Source organism: Rhinolophus hipposideros (assembly GCF_964194185.1).
Source record: "Rhinolophus hipposideros genome assembly, chromosome: 4".
NCBI classification, from domain to species: Eukaryota; Metazoa; Chordata; class Mammalia; order Chiroptera; family Rhinolophidae; genus Rhinolophus; species Rhinolophus hipposideros.
In genome coordinates this window covers 92,985,399-93,008,699 of record NC_138050.1, presented here as the reverse complement: position 1 = coordinate 93,008,699, position 23,301 = coordinate 92,985,399, and the positions used below count along the sequence as shown (strand labels likewise).

The 23,301-nt window shown below is 37.7% G+C and overlaps 1 protein-coding gene across 4 annotated transcripts in view; it reads right to left on the bottom strand.

Moving 5' to 3' along the window:
* Positions 1-23,301, bottom strand: part of DIAPH3 (diaphanous related formin 3) — a gene marked incomplete at its 5' end in the record, with an annotated part of 440,633 nt that overhangs the window by 366,218 nt on the left and 51,114 nt on the right. For 3 of the 4 annotated variants that reach the window (XM_081046382.1, XM_081046383.1, XM_081046385.1), the window contains one exon: positions 13,481-13,585. The exons of the other annotated variant lie outside the window; for it this stretch is intronic. In XM_081046382.1, coding sequence (XP_080902508.1) covers positions 13,481-13,585 — 105 coding nt within the window. The remainder of the gene's footprint in view (positions 1-13,480; positions 13,586-23,301) is intronic. 4 annotated transcript variants of the gene reach the window in all.

Sequence of the window (23,301 nt, the reverse complement as noted above, 5' to 3'; positions counted from 1 at the left end):
CAAATGGCACATGGGCACATGACCACAGTGCATGTCTTTGTCTTCTTCTCCAAGCACCACACATAAAGCAGAGCTAGGACTCATCCTATCTTACTCGGGACCCTCAGCGCTAACCTAATAGGCAGAGAGGGTGGCACAGCAGATTCAAACTGAGGTTTTAATTCAATGTGACTAAATGGAAGACAGGAGCTGGTCAGTGGTACAAGGAAGGACTCAGCACAGGCAAGAAGAAGAAAGAGCTGAAGTGGGCAAGATGGAAGCCAACATGAACTTTGGGGTACTGCAGTGGTTACCACACTCCTGTGTATCCTCCCAGAACATTCCTGAATAGATATGACAGGTACAGGTGTAAGATAAACCTGGCAATTTAAAATCAAAAGGGCATTTAAAAATGAGGAGCAGGGTATCATTTTAAAAAAACTAAAAAAGAAATTTTAAAGTTAAAAATTTATTTTTAAAAAGGCACCAAGCCCAGAAAGTTTTATAGTTCTTGAAAATAACAAAGCAAGTATTTTGTAGAGTACGTAAAAATATCTGAGTAGAAGAAAAGGCATGTTTAGCAGTTTGTCAGGAATATAGCATAGCTAAAATGTGAAAAAATGAAACAAAAAGAGAAACCAAACCGATTTCATTTGTGAACATGAGGCAAATTTTTCAAAGGAAATACTTTCATTTATATCTTGATATTGTCAATTCATATTAAATATTAGGGATAAAATACTTACAAATATATTAATATATTTGTATATAAAATGAATAACAAAGATGAGGTACTAATGCAAGGAGCATGATTCTGAGAAGTAAACTTTTGTTGTCTTCATGGTACATATGATGAACTTTTTAAATTGATAGGCAAGTGATCTAAAATTTTTGCATACTACTGACTTAAAACATGGGAGTGAAGCCAGAAGTCTCTGCCACCCATCTAGTTACACCATAAAAAAAGCCTGCATGAATGAAGCCACGACAGTAAAGCAGTGCTTAGAGATATAGAAAGACTGGGTCCGCAGATGATTTAAGAAGCTAGGCCAAAGCCTGCCTGAAGCCCACGGACCCCAGGGCTCCTGAGACAGTCCTATTTTTCTTTGAGTCAGTTTGATCTGAATTAGTCATTTCTAACGGAGGGTTCAACGAGTAAGTAAGGGAAAAAAAAATTTTAAGTTACAGAAAATTATTTTCAATGACCTTGTTGTCAAGAGAAAAGGAAGTAAAAAATAAAGTTCACGAAAGTGTGACTTCTTTGAGGCGCGGAGATAGATACCCAGGATCAGGCTTTTCATTACTGTGTAAGACACAAGTGATAGCTGCCCAACGCATGCTGTAGGCTGTACACTTACTCCTGTGAATGGCTTTCTGTGAATACCGAAAGGTCACTGTTTTTGTACCCCAAACGGTTTATGAACTGTGACAATATCTGCTCCTGTTCATATAATCATGTGAGAATGAAAACCAGAGGCTTGTTTCCATGATAAATTACTTTAATGCTTAGAAAGGATAAGATTAGAGTGAGTTGTTTTAAAAAGCTCATTTCCAAATTAGGCATGGGCAAGATAAGTGAAAAGATCACACTGTAAAAATCATACAAAGCTCTTATAAGTCTGAACATAACCTGCTTTACAAGTATAAATTCTTGGTTGACTTAAAACACAAATGGTGATCACAGATGATGTTTCCTGGGTACGCCTTACGTAGGAAACACCTATATAACACCTACAAAACTACACCTACAAACATCTAAAGTAGGAACCACTCCTACTCAAAGAAAAGGGCTTCGCTCTACATCCAAAAATTGGCATGTGAATATTTTAATGTTTTAAGTAGGAAAAAATTATTCTAATTTTTATGATGCCCAGTTTTAATAATTTTTATTCAACTTTTTATTCCAGTATGAATCAGACGTAAGAATGCTCTGCTGCAGCATTCATTCACCCAATTCCATTTTATACTTTACTTTAAACTCTGATAAGACAACTAGAACTTAAGATATCAAGATAACTGAAGAGACTATTTAATCGTTGCCCTACTTTCCACCCCATAGATTCCCACACAAACACGCCAAAATTTATTATTTGGTAAACTAGGTCATAGTGAGGGATGATGAATTTTCTGAAATCACAAAGCTGGAAGCAACAAAGCTCGATTCTTAACAACTAAACAAAGTATATTCTACCATAATGAATAAAATAATTGCTTTTATAAAATATTGTCGAACACAGCTTTAATACACATCTAGAAAACATTTAATGTATTCTTTGTTCCTATTTCAAATTGTTAATGTTACTAAACTACAAATATTTCAGTAATTTTCTTAGTATTTAAAAGTAGTATTTAAATACAATTACTCACCTTGTTTGTAATTTATTTTACTACTGTATATATAGTAAAGTCCTAATGTCCATAACATTTTACAGTGTGTAACAGAAATAGATGAGTTTAATTACTTAATGTGCACGGATCAATCTGAAATAAGTTGAAAATGAACACACCGTACATTCCACTTAATCTTATCACAGTCTTGTTTCAGAATTCACTTTCTAGTTTACAACCCAATAGGTTATATTGTAATAATTAGAAAAGATTCTTTTACACGTCTGCAGGTTAGAGCCAAAGCAACTAAAAGTAGGCAGAGTTCTGCTAGGCTAAAAGTCTAATCTCAAGGCGAAAAAGGTCTTATGCTTTTATTATCTAAGCCAACTCACTGGCTTGTTATACTCATGTTTTCCTTCTTAGAAATAGGGATTAAATAAGTCTCTGTCCATAGAATAATCTTTAAGTGAATTATAGGCACAAAAGGTGGTCAAACAAATTGGTAGACAAATGAGGTAATGAAGGAAATAACCAAAGTCAATTCTAGTTAAGGATGGCATGGAACTCCACACTTAAGATGAATAATAAATACATTTTCATTATAAGTAATACAAGTATCTGCATAAAGGATCACACATCAGTTTCACGCTGCTGAACCATTTTTAAAAACAAGGTGATAGAAACTCAGATGCCTATGAACTCCATTTACATGGAGTACATCATCATAATTTTTTTAAATTCATTGAGATTCAAATCTGAGAAACATGATTCTGAGCTCATCAGGTCTGCTTAATTGCACCAACATCTGCAATCAATTTAAATTCTTTAAGATAGTCTTTCACAGCGCTTGAAATGATTTCATGCTGTGATAGATTTAACACACTCACTAATTTATAGACGTACACAAGCAGATGAGACCTATTTTTCCAGGGGTGGGGTAAAGTACTGAAGGGCAGTCTGAATTTTCCAACTCTGAATGGGATACACAAAAAGGATGCATTCTGTGTAACTTATTGGAATTATATGAAAAGATAGTAGCACTGCACATACATAATATAGAAATTAAGGCTAAAACTAGTGTTTTATTTAAATCTATTTGTAGGCCATGGACCATTAAGAAATTTGATTAAAGTTTATGGGTGAAATAAACAGCAAAACCTAGAGCTATCGGTTCAAGTTACATAACAAAATGTCATTCCATGATATATCATAATTTCTCCCCTGAAAATCAAGGAGCTGTGTGGGGGCCAGAGAGAGAAGAACAATGATAACCTAGAACTGTCCTTTAACCAAAGACAAATTGGCATAAAGAGAAGAATAGGAGATTCAAAATTAGATGGCAGCAGCAGGATAGTTTTTGAAACTCCACGGATCCCCGTAGAAGAAGAAACAAAACAACCAAATAGCAAAACCAAAAATCCAACAATATTGAGAGACAAGGTACAGACATAACCTCATTTTATTGTGCTTCACAGATTTTGGTGTTTTTTGGTTTTGGGGTTTTGGGGTTTTTTGTTTTGTTTTGTTTTGTTTTGTTTTTAACAAACTGAAGGTTTGCAGCAACCCTGCTTCGGGCAAGTCTATCAGCACCGTTTTTCCAATGGGCCTAAGGGATGGTTAGTACTTTTCAGCAATAAAGTATTTTCTAACTAATGTACATTGTTTTTTAGACATAATGCTATTGCACACTTAACAGACTACAGTATGATGTAAACATAACTTTCATATGCACTGGGAAATCAAAACATTCACAAACTCTGTGTATCGAAATATTTGCTTTATTGTGGTGCACTGGAACTGAACCCTCAATATCTCTTAGGTATGCCTGTATCTCCATGAGCTTCACAACACAAGCAGTTGGAGACAAACCACTAACACCCACCAGATCTCAACAGTATCAATGTTTGTGTAGGAAGAAGCAGAGGAAGCAATAAAGTCTCTGATGAACATGAAAACAGGAGAACTCCAAAATAGTCCGGAGGCATATATTAGAAATCACAGTAAGTCCATTTGAACAGGAGCTGAAACCAGACTGAGTTTCACCTCCAATTGTGGGTGCTTAAAAGAGGCAGAAAAGAACTGAAGGGGCTAGAGTAGTATATGTCCTAAGAGCTCCCAACGCTGAGCTGCCAGAGCTTCCTTTCAGGACAGGACCCCACATTTGGGGGAAAGGGCTGAGAGTGAAATTAAAATTGAGAAGAACACTCCTACATAAGATAAAAGATCATCCCAAAAACAAATCCCTAAGACATGGCAAACTGTAATTTATAATTTCAGAATGAGCTAAGCGCCATTAAGAGAATATACAAGACATGAAAAAAATACCTAAAGCAGAATTAGAAACACTCGGACATGACATATGACAACTCAAGAAAAAACTGGAGAAAAAAAGTTTTAAGGGAAATAAAAAATTTCAGATATGAAAACTAAACTAGAAGGTATACACAAACAAAAAACCAAATCATGTCATAAGGGACAAAGATAAAATATAATTTTTCAATTAAAAAGAAAAGTAAGATTAAAAGGATTTAGAGGAAAGTAGCATATTGAAGATACACAAAAATCCAACATACAGATAATAGGATCCCTGAAGAGGAAAACCAAAGCCAAATCCATAATGAAAGAGACTACGCTTATTTTAAAATCCCAACTCAGACTTCTAAATAAAAAGAGCCAATATTCTATAAGGAATAAAAATTAGTTACCAGCAGTCCTTTTGACAGGAATGCTATTATGCTTTATGGTAGAAGAAAATGGTATACAATAGTTAAGAGCCTAAGGAAAAAAGCATGTGAGTCAAATATTTCATGTACAGTAAAAATGACTAAACAATAAAGGGCATATACTGTTAACTGAAAAACTCAGGGAATATTGTTCCCATGAGTCCTTCAAAGGAATCTACTAAAGAACAAACAATGTCACAAAGTTCAGTGAAAGACTAGGAGTTAATAGAACTTAAAGGCTAAGCATGGTGAACATTTACTAGTAAAATTATTATCAGGGAATCAGGGACTGTGAGTTCCAGGCTAGTGGGCACGTGGCTGGTGTCACAACTTAATGTCACAACAAAGGACATCCAGTGATGAGGGGCATCTTGTACAGCCCAGAAGTTCTCACCCTCCTCTGTACCCTGGAGTCACCGAGACAGCTTCATCAGAATGCTGTCATCAATAAATCAATACACAAGTACTTTTTTAAAAAAAAAAGAAAGAAATACACACACACACACCCAGGTCGGACAATTAAGTTTGCGAACTTTCCATCATGTAAGTGCATAGTGGAAAGTTTGTGAACTTAATTGTCCAACCTTTCATATAGGTACACACATACATACATACTAAGCCTGGGACGCATCTGCAGGAATTCTCAGTTATTAAATGATAGGGCCCAGACACTGAGATTGTTTTAAGTTCCCCAGATGATTCTAATGATTCTAATGGCCTCAAGGTTGAGGGCCATTGTTCCTTTTTTTTTTCTCATTCCATCCATTACTTTTCCCCTTCATTCACTGAAATGCAATTGTACATACACAGCACTTTTCTCCATTTTTCACTTATTTCTTAGGAACTGTTCCTTCTTTCATTCCATACAGATATTTTCTCATCTCTTCACATCACCTCCATCATAATCACATGCCTCTTAATTTCTGGCACTTTCAAAGCTTTTAATACTTTTGCAGTTAGCAGACATGAGAAGTTTAATTAAATTCATAAAAATCTAAAATGTAAGCATGAACCTAGCAAAATATCTCAGACCAAGAAACAACTCAAAATAACCAAGATAAAACAACCTCAAATGACCTCTCATAGCACAATGGGTTTAAGTATCACTGACAATGTCAAGCTCTAAAAGTGTAGTAAATTTTACCAGTAAATAACAATGTCTCGGTATCTGGCGAGTCTTTTTTTAAAGTGCTATAATAAAAGGTTATGTTAACTAGCTATAAGATTTTTAGACCCAAAATATACAGTTCTAATTTGAGCCGAATGTAATTTCTTCCTGTAAAAAAAAAGGAAGACGACCATTTTCTTCATTACCATCTCCTGCCTAAACAAAAACACACTGCAGTAATAGCGGAGAACATTAAATGCCACTGGAGCTACCCAGAAAGGACTCATAAGGAAGCTGATGAATCTGAGCAACTGAAAGATCACTTTAATTGTACATAAATAAAACCTGTCCTATATAGGCACAAATGGAAATTAAAGTGCCAGAGAGATTATTAGGAAATATCCTTAACAAGAAATTGGTTCATTACCCTGAGGCTCTGAAATTTTCTCCTAGTCAGCAAGCAAGACCTGGAGACAAACAGGCGAACTATCTTAGGCAAGGACAATGTTGATAAATGTGTCTTATACCAAGTACCAGCCACAAATTTTTACCCAGCTTTTATGTTACAAGGGTACTCCCATAAAAATCCCCAACCTGAAATAGAAGCCAAAACATAATCCATGTTACCTTAATTCGCAAGAATGTGTAAAGCTGTCCGGTCCACCTACAGGTCCAAAGGTTAAAATATAACCCATTTCAAAAATAACAACAACAAAAAGTGAGAGAAACATACAACAAAACAACTTGATTTACCTGTATCTGACAATGCTTTCCAAAATTAGCATATAAAACTGAACTCTAAGAAACACAGACACTGAAAGGTATAAATATGCCCTCGCTGATCTTACTATATTAACAAATCAATGGTAAAATGAACACTAGATATTCTACCTAGAAAAAATACACACAGATCTGAACGTATGACTAATATGTTCTCAAAACATAATTCTGCTCAAGATATACCCAGAAGGCCAATACTGCAGAAAACCAGGTCCTCCATACTTGAGAACACCTGCCCTACTAAGCGGGGTACCATAACACATTTCAAAATACTTTTAAACACTATGTACAGACACACGCGCACAAACAAGTATCTACGATCCAACACTTAAGAACTCATTTTATCACACTGCTTAAAAAACTTGTTAATCTTTCTCATATGCCTTCTAAAGATATGTTCTATAATACTTGATATTTAACTATTTCTTCTTAAACAGGTCTCAGGAAGAACCACAGAAACAGGTAAGTGTCCAAGGAGTACAGAGAAACACTATCCAAACTTTTCCAATACATGCCTCAAACGAGCCCTTGCGGCCACTGACAGCAGTCCAGGTTGACTGGGAAAGAAAAAAATCGCAAACAAAGTTAAAGGAAGCTAGCAAACTTCCAGGAACACTTATAAAAGAGAAATTTTGCTCCTTTCCTTGAAAAAAGAAATCAAAAAGGAAAAAAAAAACTAAACATAAACAGGAAATAAAGGATGGATATTCTAATTAAGAAGCTTCGAAATATGAAATTAGGCCTTCTTTATTAGCTATCAACCCCCCACCTCCAAATGAACATGTTACTTGCACTGTGAACAGATTCCGATGACATATGGATAGGGAGTGGGCAGGGACACCTATGAGAGCTTTTGCTTCCAAGCTAGTGCATACTAAGGGAACCAGAAGTATAAATTTCAAAGAGAAACATCTAAAGCATTTTATCCGCCTCTAAGAGTAAAAAAACAAAACAAAAACTATGTGCTGACAGGTAGCACTCCAGTAGTAATCTGTATGGAAGTGAACTGTATGAATAGTCTCATCAACGTGCATATAAAAATTAATTAGAAAAAGATGACTCCAAAAACACTGATGAGCAAATGCTTATCTCCACTGACGGGATCTTGGCGACATAATAAAGGCGTGAACACTATAGCACAAAGTTTCCCTAAACACCCTTTCACTTTCTCTCTCTGCCTGAAACTGCACCTTCCCACGAAGGACCAGACACCTGGTTCTCTTGTTCTGTCTCTCAAACTCGGCCCACTGACTGTCTCCACTCCCCCCCACCGTGCTTAGCCTCGTCCTCCTGCCAGGGGTTTGCTTTCACTTTGTGGGATATATCCTTTTCGCTTCTCAGGACTTCTCCAGTTTTGTATTGCCACAGATTATCCTGAAAAAGTCTAAAAGTGGAACAGTTCATAGGAGATTCTTTCTTCTCAACAGACGGGAAAAGTAGAGTGAATGTTTTATTTTTACTAATCCTTTGTGATAAGGTGGGGAATATTGGATTGATCTAAATCCTACTCTCTACAGGTATCCTTTTTAATACATTAATATATAAATTAATGCATGGCTTTCTGTTAACCCTGCCATGGGAGACTTTCATCTCACCCAGAGATAAGATACCCAGAGCCAGCTCATCCTAAACGTAAGTCAAGCACCCACAAGAAAATAAACACCAACACCAGCACTGGGATCGCAGATACAGGGTATGATGCAAGAAGAAAAGGAAAAGCTGGTGAAGTCATCTCTATAGGATGTGTTTCCTAAACCTGGCTTGTCTACTCAAAGCACAAAAGTGCTGACTACAAAAATCAACGATACCTGCAGGGGTGCTTTAAGAATTTTAAGGGGTGAAAAAAAATAAAAATAATTAAATCATAATAAAGAATAAGAACTACACTCACAGTTAGGTCAAGCACAATTAGACACATGTAAATGGTAGATGTGTACATTAAATTCTAGTTCCTTTCCATTTCCAAAGTAGGGAAATTTGTAGGCCTCGGTGGCTCTAGAGATCCTCTGCTCTGTTCCAGAATTTTCTTCTTCTGACATTGCTTGGGAACTGTGAATTCTCTTCCAATTGGACTATCATGTCACATCCTACTTTCAAGGTCCTTCCCACTAATTACACAATAGTCTTACCCCCCCAGCGAGTAATCGAACAGAAGTAAAGTGTGTGCGACTCGTTTTGAAAGAAGTTTTCTCCAATAAACTTGCTACTAAACATACTCAGGCAAGGCATTTATCGGGGAATGGCCCCTGGGCCATGTAGTACATCTCCCTTCTAAGCTCTGAGTGTGCTGGGCAAAGGGAGAGTCTTTTAAGATGCTCCTTTGCATGGAAAGAGGAAATTTCCAAAGTGAATTAGAGATAGAAAGCTCCCATAGGCAAAAGTACATCTGGATGGTACAGTAGGGTGCTTACAGCAACCAAGCAGAAACCCAACTTGAAGTAGCCTGGGTAAGACCGCGCATCGCCTCACAGAAAGGGAGAGCCTGGAAGCAGGGCCGACTGCATTAGGCCAGAGCACCAGCTCCAAGGTGTCCCAACCCAAGAATCCCACACCCTCTCACAACCATGTCCAATGAGAGAAAAAAGTGGCTTTCCAGTTCTGGAAGTTTTTATGAAGGAGAGAAAACGTTCTCAGAGCCCCCAGCAGCCCTGGCCATTAGACTGTGCTGCTCAAACCTACATCACATATCCATGTGCTAGGAAGTGAGGAAAAAATGTGAAACTGGCATTTGCAGTCTCCACACATGACATTTGTTTAATAAAGTTTTAACAATCTTTCCTCACTGAAGAAATTCCGTGTTACTACTTGGCTACCTAAACTGAAACTTACTAAGGTCTTAGAAATAACCTAATTTGATTGGGTTTTTTTTTCCCTCTTCTAAAAACCAAGCTTATCTATTTTAGTGTTGTTTTGAGGGTTAGCATTTCTAAAACATTTCAAATCATGAACTGCAGGCATCAGTACTGTTTTCTAAAAACATAATATTAATACCCACAAGACAATCTCAAAGCAAATTCTAAGGGTAAAATGCTAACAAAAGTATATGAGGTCTGACAATTAAGTTCATGAACTTATCCTAGAAAAAGTGCTACATACCTCATTGCTGAATATCACTACGGTCACCTTCGAAGTACTCCCCCTTGGGAAGCTATGCACTGATGCCAGCGCCTAGTCCACCCTTCAAATCAGTTTTGGAACTCTTTTTCTGGAATGGCCATTAGAGCTGTTGTCAGATTACCTTGATATCCTGAATGTCATCAAAATGTCTTCTTTTCAATATTTCCTTTATCTTTGGGTAAAGAAAGAAGTCATGGGGGGCCAGATCAGGTGAGTAGAGAGGGTGTTCCAATACAGTTACTTGTTTGCTGGTTAAAATCTCCCTCACAGACAGTGCCCTGTGAGCTGGTGCATTGTCGTGACTCAAGAGCCATGAATTGTTGGTGAAAAGTTCAGGTCGTCTAACTCTTTCATGCAGCCTTTTCAGCCCTTCCACATAGTAAACTTGGTTAGTTGTTTGTCCAGTTGGTACAAATTCATAATGAATAATCCCTCTGATATCAAAAATGGTTAGCAACATCGTTTTGACTCATGATTTGGACTGATGGAACTTTTTTGATTGTGGAGAACTGGTGACTCCATTGTGCACTTTGACACGTTGTTTCAGGGTCGTATTGGTACACACGTTTCATCATCAGTGATAACATGGCCCAAAACATCGTCTTGCCTCTCCAAAGGGTCTTGGCAAACTTTGACTCTCCTTTGCTTTGGTTCATCAGTGAGCTCCTTCGGGACCATTTTTGCACACACCTTTCTCATGCCAAGATTTTCAGTTAAGATTTTCCTGTTTCTCTATGTTTACTTGGTCTCCTATGCTTCTCACAGTCAGCCGATGATTCTGACGCACAATTCGATGAATTTTTGCAATGTTTTCATCATTTCTGCTTGTTACTGGCCGCCCACCCTGGCCTCTCTTCCTCAGTGACATGTTCTCTCCCCTCAGGAAAACATTTAATCCATTTATACACTGCTGTTTTCTTCATGGCATTAACCCCATAAACGTGGACTAACATGTCCTTGATTTCACTTCCACCAAATTTTACAAGAAACTGAATGTTTGTTCGTTGCTCTAATTCAAGCTCAGACATTTTCATCACAGCACACAAAAACACGCAACAACAATGAATGCCACGCGGCAAGACAATGCCAGACATCCACACGAACACAGCTGTGAGACTTTGATATATGAAGGTTATGAAACCTTACCGAGCTGTTTATACAGTGCTGCCAATGTGAGCACACGGTGGTAAGTTTGCAAACTTAATTGTCAGACCTCGTATCTGACACAAACCACAGCCTCTCTAAAACAACCTATCTATGAAAAATTGTGATTGTTTTCCTCAAAGAAACTTTTTCAGTACTCATTGACCTAACTAGCATGACAAAGTCTGTAAGCTGGAGTTAATAAATATGTTTCTACTTCCACAGCAAAAATAGGTGACATTAGCTTGCACTTACTACAGCGTTAACCATCTGCCAAATTATTCAGAACCCTCTCCTAGGAAAAGCCACGAGCCCCCACACACTAATTAAATGAGTCAATGCTTTAATCATACTTTAGATAACTAATCTATTTCAATCCTGATAATCTAATTAACTAATTCTGGCAAATAAATTCCAACCTTAGTCCAAAATGATTAGAGGATTAAAGTTTAAAATCGTGAATGCAAACTGAAATAGATACACTATAATGAAGTTCATAACGGTTTGTTCTATTAAGAAGTCTGTTTATTAACTGAAATTCAAGAATTAAAATGCATTCTTACTTCAAAGTTTTCTAAACCAGTTCTAGAATAGTATCTCTTGTAATTATATTAAGTGAATTCATGCTTGTTGGATTTAAAATTCTCGAACAGGGTACTCTCCCCTGATTACTATATGTAAAACAATTATACCATCTCCATCCCCCCTGCTACTTTTCCCACATCCCTTTTCACCTCCTATTACATGTTTCTATGTGTTGTCCTATACTGCGCCATAGGACACAATGACAGACTATCATGATGCTTCATCTCCAGAGCCTAAAATAGTGCCTGATATATAGACACTTAGGAACTATGATGAATGAACAAATGAATGTCTTAGAGATGTCGACTCAATAATAGCAAACCTGCATTTTTACTGATGCACATTTACTTACATTTTTAATTATGGTGTAATAATTTCAACAGCATGAATAATAAACAAATCGCAGAGCACAACAAAAAACAAACAATTGCTGCTATCACCACTGCTGCCACAGTGGCAGTCACCAGTTATAAAATCTGTTATGTTCTAACCATGGAATAAACAATTTAACTGTAACTACACCAAGACTGTGACGTGGGCATTAGTTCCACCTGACGAATGAGGATATTGAGGATGGAGAGGTAAAATAAGATGCCCAAGATCAAAGAGATGATATATAAACTGATGTAAAACACAAGAGCTCTGACTCCAAAACCCTGATGCTAATTTGTGATATCTAAGTATCATTAAGCGACAAAAGTAATCCGTATCACAATAGCAGGTACAGAACCCATCTAAATGTAGAGCTGAAATCACAGTACTGACTGATTTCTACAGCTGAACATCAGCCTACCAAAAATGAGACATGTTTAAAAAATTAATCATCATTTGAGTCCTTTGTCCAAAAGAAATACCTCAGTCACTGACCTGGTCTAGCAGATAAATGGAGGTAAAGTATAAATAACTTTTATATTCTTTTAACCTGACCTTAGGTTAAAGCATCCAGTGAAAACTATGGTATGTTATTTTTCTCTAATATAATGCGATCTTCAGTTCAGCCAAAATCATTTTCTACGGTTTTCTACCAATCGCTTCTTCATTAGCTTCCATTTTATATTTTTCTTCCAATCTATTCATTTAAAATTTTTATCTGACCAGTCAAGCTCATTTGTTGGTCCATGAAATAAATGTAATTGATTCTGTGTGCCAGTCATGGTTTCTTAGACATTCAGTCATTATTTCCACCCACATATTTCACGTTTCCCTGAAAAACTGGCAGCCATAGAGAGGCTTAATGTTCCTTTCAATGTCTACATTTATAATTTTTACAAGATAATTTTATCCATAGGAAAACTCACATTAAAGATACGCCTCTAAGCCACTGTTCTGCAGCCTGATTCAGGTAGTTAGAGTAAAATCAGTCTCACTTTTCCATAATACAAATAGTATCCCAATTTATAAGAGACATGGAAATCAATAACCATCTTAATTCACTAACGAGGGAAGTTGTCTTAAGCATGAGCAAATCAAGCAACCAGTGTTTCTTGGCAATGTGAGTGGCTAAAAAACAAAAGCAGTTTAAAAGTTATAAGATGAGAGAGACTTTTAAATTAAACAAACTTATTATAATACTTGTGCCTTTAATTATACATTAAGTATACATCACCAGCCCTGATTCCAGCTGGCCACAACCTTAAGTACTCCGTTAGACAAATGCATTGTTTTTCATTCCACCGCACGTTTCAGCAATATTTTTCCACTTGACAGTTTTACTTACTGTCTTGGAAGCAGTATTAATGTACTGCATCACCATTTCTTTTTTGATACTGAAGTCCTTTTCCCGCAAAGGTGCCTTCTTATCTTCATTTAAATTCATATCTTCCTGGAAAACACAATTAAAAAGCCTCATTTTAGAATCTAAGTAGAGCAGCAACTCTACATACACTATGAACGGAAAATCAATAATTTGTGACTAAAGCAGCATTAATTGTTTTGGAATGATTTACGTGCAGTTCCGCCTGGAGGAGAGAGAAAAGAGCTGAGACACAGAGAAGAAAGTATTCTAGATCATCTGCACAGGTAAAACACTTACCAAAACAGCTTTTAAATTCACAGCAGGCTAGTAAAAGTACATTTGCATCACTATAGATAATTAGACAGTTGAAGATTTCAGTCTTTCATAAAGTCATTAGGACTCACAATTTCCAAATATGTGTGTGTGTGTGTATTTTTTTTTGACAATAGCTGCACCTAAAACTATCTTGCACCATTTTGAAAGAGGTGTGCCGTGTATCAAAACGTAAAAGGTAAATCAGCCAACCACTCTCCGGATCTGATAGCTACAAACACGTTATCACACACCTGGCACGGATCCCAGCAACACGTGAAGCGTCCTATAGTTTTAGTTGTCCATCCGCCTCCCCTACGTGGAACCTTCATTCACTGCTTAACTCATCCAAAAGTCACACTTAAGAAGAGAGCTACCACCTGAAAACCTAATACTGATCAAGCAGCATTCAAAATGAGGGTTTAAGGTTCCCGGGCATTGCTACCGGACTAATTCTCACTAAAACTACAAGTCAAGTATATCCACATAAATACAGGAATTGCTACTAGGGTCTTTCAATTAAGTCGCTTAAGTAAGACACTGTTCCGGCAAAGGAAAAGGAGGCGAAGGAAAGACAGAAATGGCCGAAGGAGGAGGGCAGCTCAAGGGGGTTTCCTCCTGACCTTAGCTCTGGCTCATTTGTGATACGAGTGCATAGAAACTCCATATGCACTTAAAAATGGACCATAAAAATCAGCACTCTGGATCACCCATAGAGCCCAGCAAGTTAGACTTCTTCTAGGTTGTGTAAGTGTGCTACAATTCATCAGACACTGGTTTATGCCTTCCGCTGACTCCGTTTTTGGCTAACAACCGTTCAAGTACTGAAAAGTCAAAATTCCCTTCATCGCACCTTGATAATAAACATCTAAGATCTTAGAAGATGTTCCATTTGACATTCCAATAAAGGGTAGTAATTAGTAATGTCTCTCTTGGCTGTTCTACTTACAAATATACTATTGTGTGCCTAACGGTTTGTTTTGTTTCATTTTTGTCCTCTAAGCCAGTGATTCTCAGTGAGCCTTCACACCATCAGGAAGCACTTTGGAAATGTCTGGGGGCACTTTGGTTGTCACTGTGACTCAGGTGATGCTACCAGGATTTGCAGGGGAAAGTGAGCTTGACTTTTCTGCAACACATGGGCTAGTCCTACACAATGAGAAAACTAAAGCAAAACAAAACAAAAAAATACTGTTCCGTCTCCCAAAGAGAGATGCACATACCTTAAAAAGACAGACAGAATCCTAAGTATCTAAGCTTAAACTCTAATTCAATGTTATTCAATATAAATGGAATTCATATGTAAATTGTCACATATGAAACACTTTTTATTGTGTGCTTTTTAATACACATTAATACACAATTTACTCTATAAATTATAGGCACACTGTTTTGGGGGATTGTTACACTTCACCAACAGTTGTGCTCCATTTCTGAAATTTAGGCATCCCAGGATGCACTGCTTGTGGTATGTGAATCACCAAAACAGCACACCTGTGTAACTATTGTACTCACAACGGCATGAGGCAGAGATTCAAGAATGTGACTTTAATGTATCTTCTTCACTAGTCATGGTCAATTGTTTATATTGAAATATATAGTTTTATTATTTAGTACAGTGAGGCATTATACTGACTCCTTTAAATTATGAGTACATAACTTACAATATCTATAAAGATTCTCACTCTAAGAAAGTAATGGGGAAGTTAGGGAATAATTATTAGAAAAGGTGGCGGAACCTAAGAACCCTGAGAACCTGCTTTAAATCATTTACTATACTTTTATTTTCTTTCTGTCTTAAGACCATACATGACCCAGCCTCTCTAGACAACAAATTAAAATACTTGATACAGAAATACTGTAAAATACTAAAAAACAGAAAGCCCATTCGTCGTGGCTGAAGTCAAAATAAAATTTCAAGGTAGACAAATGAAAGATACAAAAGCTACTGCTTTCTTTTTGAAAAAGCATCTTCAAGATGCCATGAGCCTATACTCAAAAGTAGTACATTTGGAATTAAGGAAGAGACCCAGAGTCCCCCCAACCTTTTTTCTCTGGCTTACCTGACCACTCTTGTCTAAATATGGCACTCACCTTTGTGACAAAGGTGTGACGATAGTCCATATTTAAAAACAAAGAAGAAACGAAGAAGAGATAATACTACAAAGAAATTTGCAATCAACTACATAATAGCAGAAATTCGTCACAAACCTCATCTAATATGTGGTCATTCTCAGCTTGTCCAGACGGAAATGGCACTGGAATGTGTACGAGTAACTGACATTTACAAAAGGAAAAAGAAATATGGAAACAATAGAAAGAAAAAGTAGGTGCGTGTGTGTGTATGTATGTATGTATGTATGTATAAAGGGTGCAGTATTCTTAGAATAGATTTTGAAACTCTATAAAGGGCTAAAAGATGGACAACCAATTAAGTCATTGGCACTGAACTTCTGGGAGGTCACAAAGTCCTTGGGAAATGTACGGAAGCTTTTCCTAGAAAATGCATCCATGTTTTATGTTTCAATTCCAAAGGAGTTAAGCTTATTCATCTTATTTAATAACCCCCCACCGTAAGGGGAAAATCTTCAACACGAGAGCCCGAATATCACATAGTCTAAGCTCCATGTATATTACAGAACAGAAGACAGGCTCCCAGAAATGAAATGACTTTAAAGACCCCGCTGGTTGTTAAACTCAAGAACCGGAGCCTCGTGTGATTTCCAGGCAATAGTGATGGGTCGCTGGTGAGTAAGTCATCAATTTCCACATTACTTAACTTTATATCTGCTCAAAGTGATCATATCACATCTTTACCGTCTTAGGTCAGGTTTCCCAGAGGTGGACCTAAGACAGCGATTCAGGCACCGGTGATTAACAGAGGGAATGCTCGCAGGACGAGGGGTGTAAAGGAGTAAGGTAAGATAGGAGAAAGAGACTTTGGGAAATGTGGCCTCAGCTGGACATTCGCTTCAGCCTGAACTGCACCATAGTCAGTACCAACTGGAAGGACACCCCCAAGTCAGTCACCCTTAGCTGCAGGACACCAGTTCCCTGGGGCCAAACCTCTGGATGCAGGCACTCACCACCTGGGTGTGCAGGCACTCACCACTGGGGATGCCGGCACTCTCCATCCAAGGATGCAGGCACTCACCACTGGGGATGCCGGCACTCTCCATCCAAGGATGCAGGCACTCACCACTGGGGATGCCGGCACTCTCCATCCAAGGATGCAGGCACTCACCACTGGGGATGCCGGCACTCTCCATCCAAGGATGCAGGCACTCACCACCTGGGTGTGCAGGCACTCGCCACTGGGGATGCCGGCACTCTCCACGCAAGGACGCAGACACCACCAGATGAAGGGATGGATCTTGGAGCGGCACCAACAGCATCCACAACACCATTTGAAAATGACTTGCTTTATGTTATAATAAGGCTGCTTCCTAAGCCAAACTGGATGATACGGACACCCACATATAGGGCTTAAACAAGCAATATAAACCACTGTGTATTAACCAATTCTTCCCTGCACACATACATCGGGACGCCTAACACACATAATACTGCAGCTATAGATCTTTTAAGAGCCCTGAAATGGCAGTTTGCCTTGATAGATCAACATATTGGTATATGTATGCAATTCATTTAATATTTCTTCTAAATAAAATACTGAGCATAAAATACATAGAACCCATATAGACCCTGATGAGTAATTTGAATGAGGCTAATAGTTCAGTAGATATGAAAATAAATATCTATTCTTTAAATGGAAAAATCTTATCAGTTGGCTATTTAGCTAATATTATCTCATTCAAAAATATTCAAGTAGTCATCAAATCAAAACTAGTTTCTGTCTGAAGAGTGACTGTTTTTGTTGTCACTTCTATTAATACCTGAGCAACATACATTGTGAATCAACCCACTTAAAGTGCTACCTTCACAAAGACGTTTCACAAAACTGTTCCTCAGACAGTTTTGCCTGAGGAAATTGGGAGTTGCAACATCAAAAAGTAATTTTCCCTTAGTTAATTACTTTCTAATTAAAAACTATACCTAAATCGAATCACTGTGCTATTTTACTGGGCAAGTCTAGGGATAGATTTTAGAAATAGAGAGAAGAAATACTGCAAGAAGAAACCCAAATAGAGGGCACTCTACAAAATAACTAAGCAGGATTCTTCGAAAGTGTAAAGGTCTTAAAAGATCCTGTCACTGCCTGGAAGAATCTAAGGAGACAGAACAAACTAAATGCAAGGTGTGACCCTGCATTGGGACAGGAAAAGGGCCGGTGGGCAACGGGGCAATATCTGATAACATCTGTGGTTTAGTTAATATTGGCCAATGTTAGTTTTTAGTTTTAATCATCGTATAAAAGTATTAAGATGCTGACATTAGAGGAAGTTGGGTGAAGGGTATATAGGAACTCTACTATTTTTGCAACTCTTCTATAAGTCTAAAATTATTTCAAGATAAAGTTTTTTTAAAGATTTAATTGAAATATTCATAAAAATTCTACTATAAAAGTAATTTGAAAGAATGAGAAAAAATGGAGCATCCCTCATTCTTTAAAAGAATTTTATGAAAAGTCCACTCAATAAAAAGGATAGTTATTTGGCTAAAATAAATATACATGGACCTGATAGAGAAGAGGGAAGTAAAGAAACTACTATCAAGACAAATCCGAGGCCACTGAGAGAGAGAAGTGTTTAAGACACGTAACAAAATTCCATTCAAAATCTTGAAATGTTCCAAAACACCCCATTCTTAAGTTACTCACATTTGCTCTATTTTCGTTTCAAACATCCTTTTCACTCATTCTCCCAACGACTTTTTCTATGGCTTTTTATGACGATCTAGCATTCCTAACATCCTAAATGGTAAAATTCTCAAGCCAGGCACTGTGCTAAACTCCTAAGCATTGTTTAATCCTCACTAATAACCTTTGAGGTAGGTATCGCCATTCTGTATCGATGTGTGAGCTGAGGCTTAGATAAATGGTTTAAGTTCACCATAGCCCTTCAGCTTCCATTTGAACTCTGGCCTCTCTTATCCAGTTTCCTTTGAGCTGATACCGACTCGACACTTAGGTTGCCAAGACCTCGTGTTGACCCCTCAGCCACTCCATCCTTGCCACCCCGTCCCTGGAATCCCCACTGCCTTCAGGCTTCACGTCCACCTTCCTTAGCTACACCTGCATGACCACACCTGAACCTCGTCGTTGTCTCAAAGCTGTTCCACTGCACGTATCCCCAGGATCAGCGTGATCCTTTTCTCCGACCTCAATTTTTTTTTACACGTCTCCCACTCCCAGTCACCTTGCTCTTGACCTCAATAAAACCTCCAGCTGGATGACCCCCTCCGTTTCCTCCCAATGCAGGCTAACTCCAGGATCCATCACTCCCTACAACATTGCAGGAAGTCCTCCTAGTCTCTCCTTCTCATACGGCCTGAGGTACTTATGTCAGATCTGCCTTCTCCAGGAGCTATGAAACTACCACTTCTACCTGTCATTTGCAGCAAGCAAATTTCTATTCCTCTGTGAAAAGAAAACGATCATTCAATTTCCTGTTTCTTGTATTACCGATTTATTTGCACACTAATCTTCGTTACCAGTTCCTTCATCTACCAAACATAATTCCCTTTATTTATGCTCTGGATCCTCTTTCCTCTCACCTCCTAAAAGGACACTGCACATCAATTATCCTTTTTTAATCCTGTTTCATTGAATTCTAAGTTAAGGTTGGGTCTCAGTATATAAACATGTTAATACTTAATGGATTATAATCAAAAGAAAAAAGAGGCTTCCTCAAGCCTAGCTTTTCTTTATATATGACTTCCTTTTTTCTCCTTCAGATGACTTTTAAAAGAATTTTTCTACACTTGCTGCCACTTTCACAGTGCATACACCACAGTGGTTATTTTTTAGATATTTGTTAAATAAATGAGATGCAACAGAAGTTCCCAAATAGAATTGGCTAATTCTACTTTGGGACAAACACGTGAAATCAGATAATTTTCTAAGAACTGGAGCTAGAGCTAATACTCACAACCGCAGCCTAAAACAGCACCAGGAACAAGGCCCAGCTCCAGAGGTGGACTCTTGAGGCAGTGGCACTGATAGAGTAACACTGGCCAAACTGAAACCCGCCGTGTTTTCAAGGAACAGGAGCAGAGCCACACACCACGTCCGAAACAGGTACCGGCCACGGGGTGACTGGGGCTGGGATCCCACACCCATCGTCACCCACCAGGCTGTGTGACTGCGTGGTGCTGTGTCACTCAGAGGAATGAAGGGGCACAGCTTTTTCTAACCTGCACCACACACCAAATGGGTCAGTGGCAACCATGACCTGGAAACCAGGGCAATGGCATGTAGTGAAGCCAACAGCTTTTAAGATACTCCATCGGATTCCTCTTATGTGCTGGATGGCTCCAGAAGTGCCTACAAACCAGGAGATTACAAGTTTGCTGTGGTCTTTAGACACCTCGATTCCATCCTAAACTGATGAAACACTGGTACAAAGCAAAACTTTCCACGTTTTCTTTGCCAAAACTGAGAGGGGGAAGGATGTAATCTTAACACTCATGCACACACAGGCAACAAGTTAGAGAGCTAAGAAGCGATCGAGAAGAGGTTGGCAAACACAGAGTGGACATTTTTTTCAACTGAATTACAAAGGTTTGACTCACTATTTTCATTCATGGATGTGGGTCTTACAAGACAGCATGCTCATTAAACTTACATACATCGAGTTGCTTGGGATACTTAACACCACAGAAGAGTCAGGTTACATTTAAAATTATTGACTCTTTGGAGAATTAAATGAATGCACCCAAAGTATTTCACCCAAAGAGGAAAAACACTGCAGACAGGCAGAGGTATGACTAATTACAAAATGGATACTGGAAAGACAGTATAATAATTGATCAAAAATTCAAATGGACCAATAAGCATACTGTTCGAAGGTAAAAACTGGAAGAATGCAATAGCAGAACCAAACATTAATTCTTGTTAAGTCAACAGCAGTCATCTCATTTCAACAGTGTATAATGTTTTGTTTCATGGGTTAAAGCCAATCTAGTTGTCCTTGGCAGCAGTTCTCTGCTTGGCTAACATTTCATCATTACAGCCACAGACTGGTTAAGCATCTTAAGGGGTCCACAATGATTCCCATAATTACTTCTCCTGAGACTTCAGAGTTCAATATGTCTATAAACACAATTTTACCCATATGTCTGCTAAAAGTGTAATTCTTTTCTTAAGCACACTGGAATTTATCTTCCATACCACACAACGTCAAATGATCTTGCTGGGGTTTATCCCTATGAAGGTAGGTGTTTTGCTTTTCGGTTTTGTGTTTTGTTTTTTTTATTTATTCCATGAAAAGTTTAGTGCCAAATAAAAAAAAATGGAAGATTTCATGATCTAGTTTCAGATGATTATATACTCTCCAATAGTCCCCATTAACTGAATCTTCTCCAGTTCTGCATTTCATAAATTTTATTCGTAGATTAAGTTTAAGTAAAAATTAGAAAACTTTAAAAGATAAATACAACTGAGTACCTGGCACTTGGAGTTAACTTTATCACTACTTTTTTTATATTCAAGATGTCCATAAATACGCTAAAGCTATAGAATAGTTTCTTTTCATCATCATTTCTATGTTCTTAAACAAACCCTTATAATAATCTTTTTTATATATAAATGTGATTACAAAAAGGTTATATTTTTCAGTTTTACCATTAGTGGGGTTGGATTTTCACTGTTACATCCACAGTATCCTTCCTCAAACCCCATTAAAATTATTAAGAAGTTAGATGGCTAGCTCATTAAAAGGACAGCAGCCAGAAAATGTCATTTGCCCAGAGATTGACAATCAACTCAAACGATATTTAACCAAATATTCCAACTGGAAAGTACAGAATGTGTAAACTATCTCAAATGGAAACCAAATGTCAATTTTTCCTAATGACAGTATCAAAGAACAAACATAAAGTATCACATACATATCACTCTTCTTTCACGTACTATCAATTTTAGCAGAATAAACAAGAGATGAGATGAATGTACAGGGAGCTTGCACCACTGTTTTAGAATATAATGTTGCTGGAATTGTTCGAGTATATGCATACGCTCCTACCATCACAGACAACTGTTAGGTAATCCTGCAGATAAAAACACAGCTACTGATTAAAAAGGGGTTTGTTCCTTTATTTATTTTTCAAATGTCTGTACACATGGCCATTTCTTCACAAATTACACACAGGATAAAATGGCCATTTGACTAAGATACAAAAGCCAACTTTTCTGCAATGAAAAGAAGACTGAAAAGGCCTTCGCAGTTGGAAAAGCAAGTAGCTGCACAATTTCTAGCGGGTAAAAGAGTCTGCTTACACATTACCATAACATTTCTCCTTTTGAAATTCCCCGCTGTAACCATTTTATTGGTACAACAAACTCCCATCAGGCAAAATTCAATGCTCCTAAATCATTTATTTTCTCATTTATCTGGACCTAGAAGAAACCACTAGACATTGACACTACGGCCCCGACAAACACAACCCATGAATCAACTTGACAATTGCCTTACACTTCTATACATTCTTCTTCTTCCTCCTCCTTATATTTGGATTATTATTCTGATTGCTTTTAAACCACCTTCCCCTAAATTTTTCAGTATCTACCTAAGGGAGAGGGAATAGGATGATAACAGATCAGAACAAAGCATTCCCACAGAACCTCTCTCTATTTATCTGGTCAACCCTAAATACACTTTTTCAGTTTGTAATAAGAAATGCTTTGAATAGAGAAAAAATAGATTTGTAAAGAATGCTAACACTTGTAATAAACTAACTGCTGGTAGCAATCTATAGCGGTCCATAAACACTTAGAAAATTAACACAAAGGCGTCCTCATCCGTTTTTCTTTTCAGTCAGATTCCTGATCACCCTGAAGATATCACTTACAAATTCAACGCAATAGGCATTCATTTATCTGATTAAAGAAATAGCTGAGTGTAGACCCTTAATACCAAGGATTAAAGGGGGAAAAAAAAAAGAAAAAAAGAAAAAGGAAAAATTGTCCTTAGGATGCTCCCAAAGAGTGGCGCCCTGGGTACAAGGCGAACCCTCCTCCCACCAGCTGCACCAAAAAGTGTCAAAGATAGCTATAGTCACATTGCATTTTATCAGTTCTCTTGATTGTTTTTTCCCCTTTCCTGTACCTTACATTTCAAAAGATGTCTGACTGACTGCAAAGCTAAGAATACCTCTCAACATTAACTCTACGTGTACTAATTTACACAATTTGATTGCTTCAACATAGTGTTTACCAAAGCAGAAGAAACAGATCAACTCATTCAACAAATACATGTAACACGCATGGTGAAGGCACTAAGAAGACAAAGGTGAATCAAGTGTTCACAGTCCAATAAAATGCTCCCTTCAGACTGGTTAACCCCCCCCCATCCAGATGGCCACATGCCAAT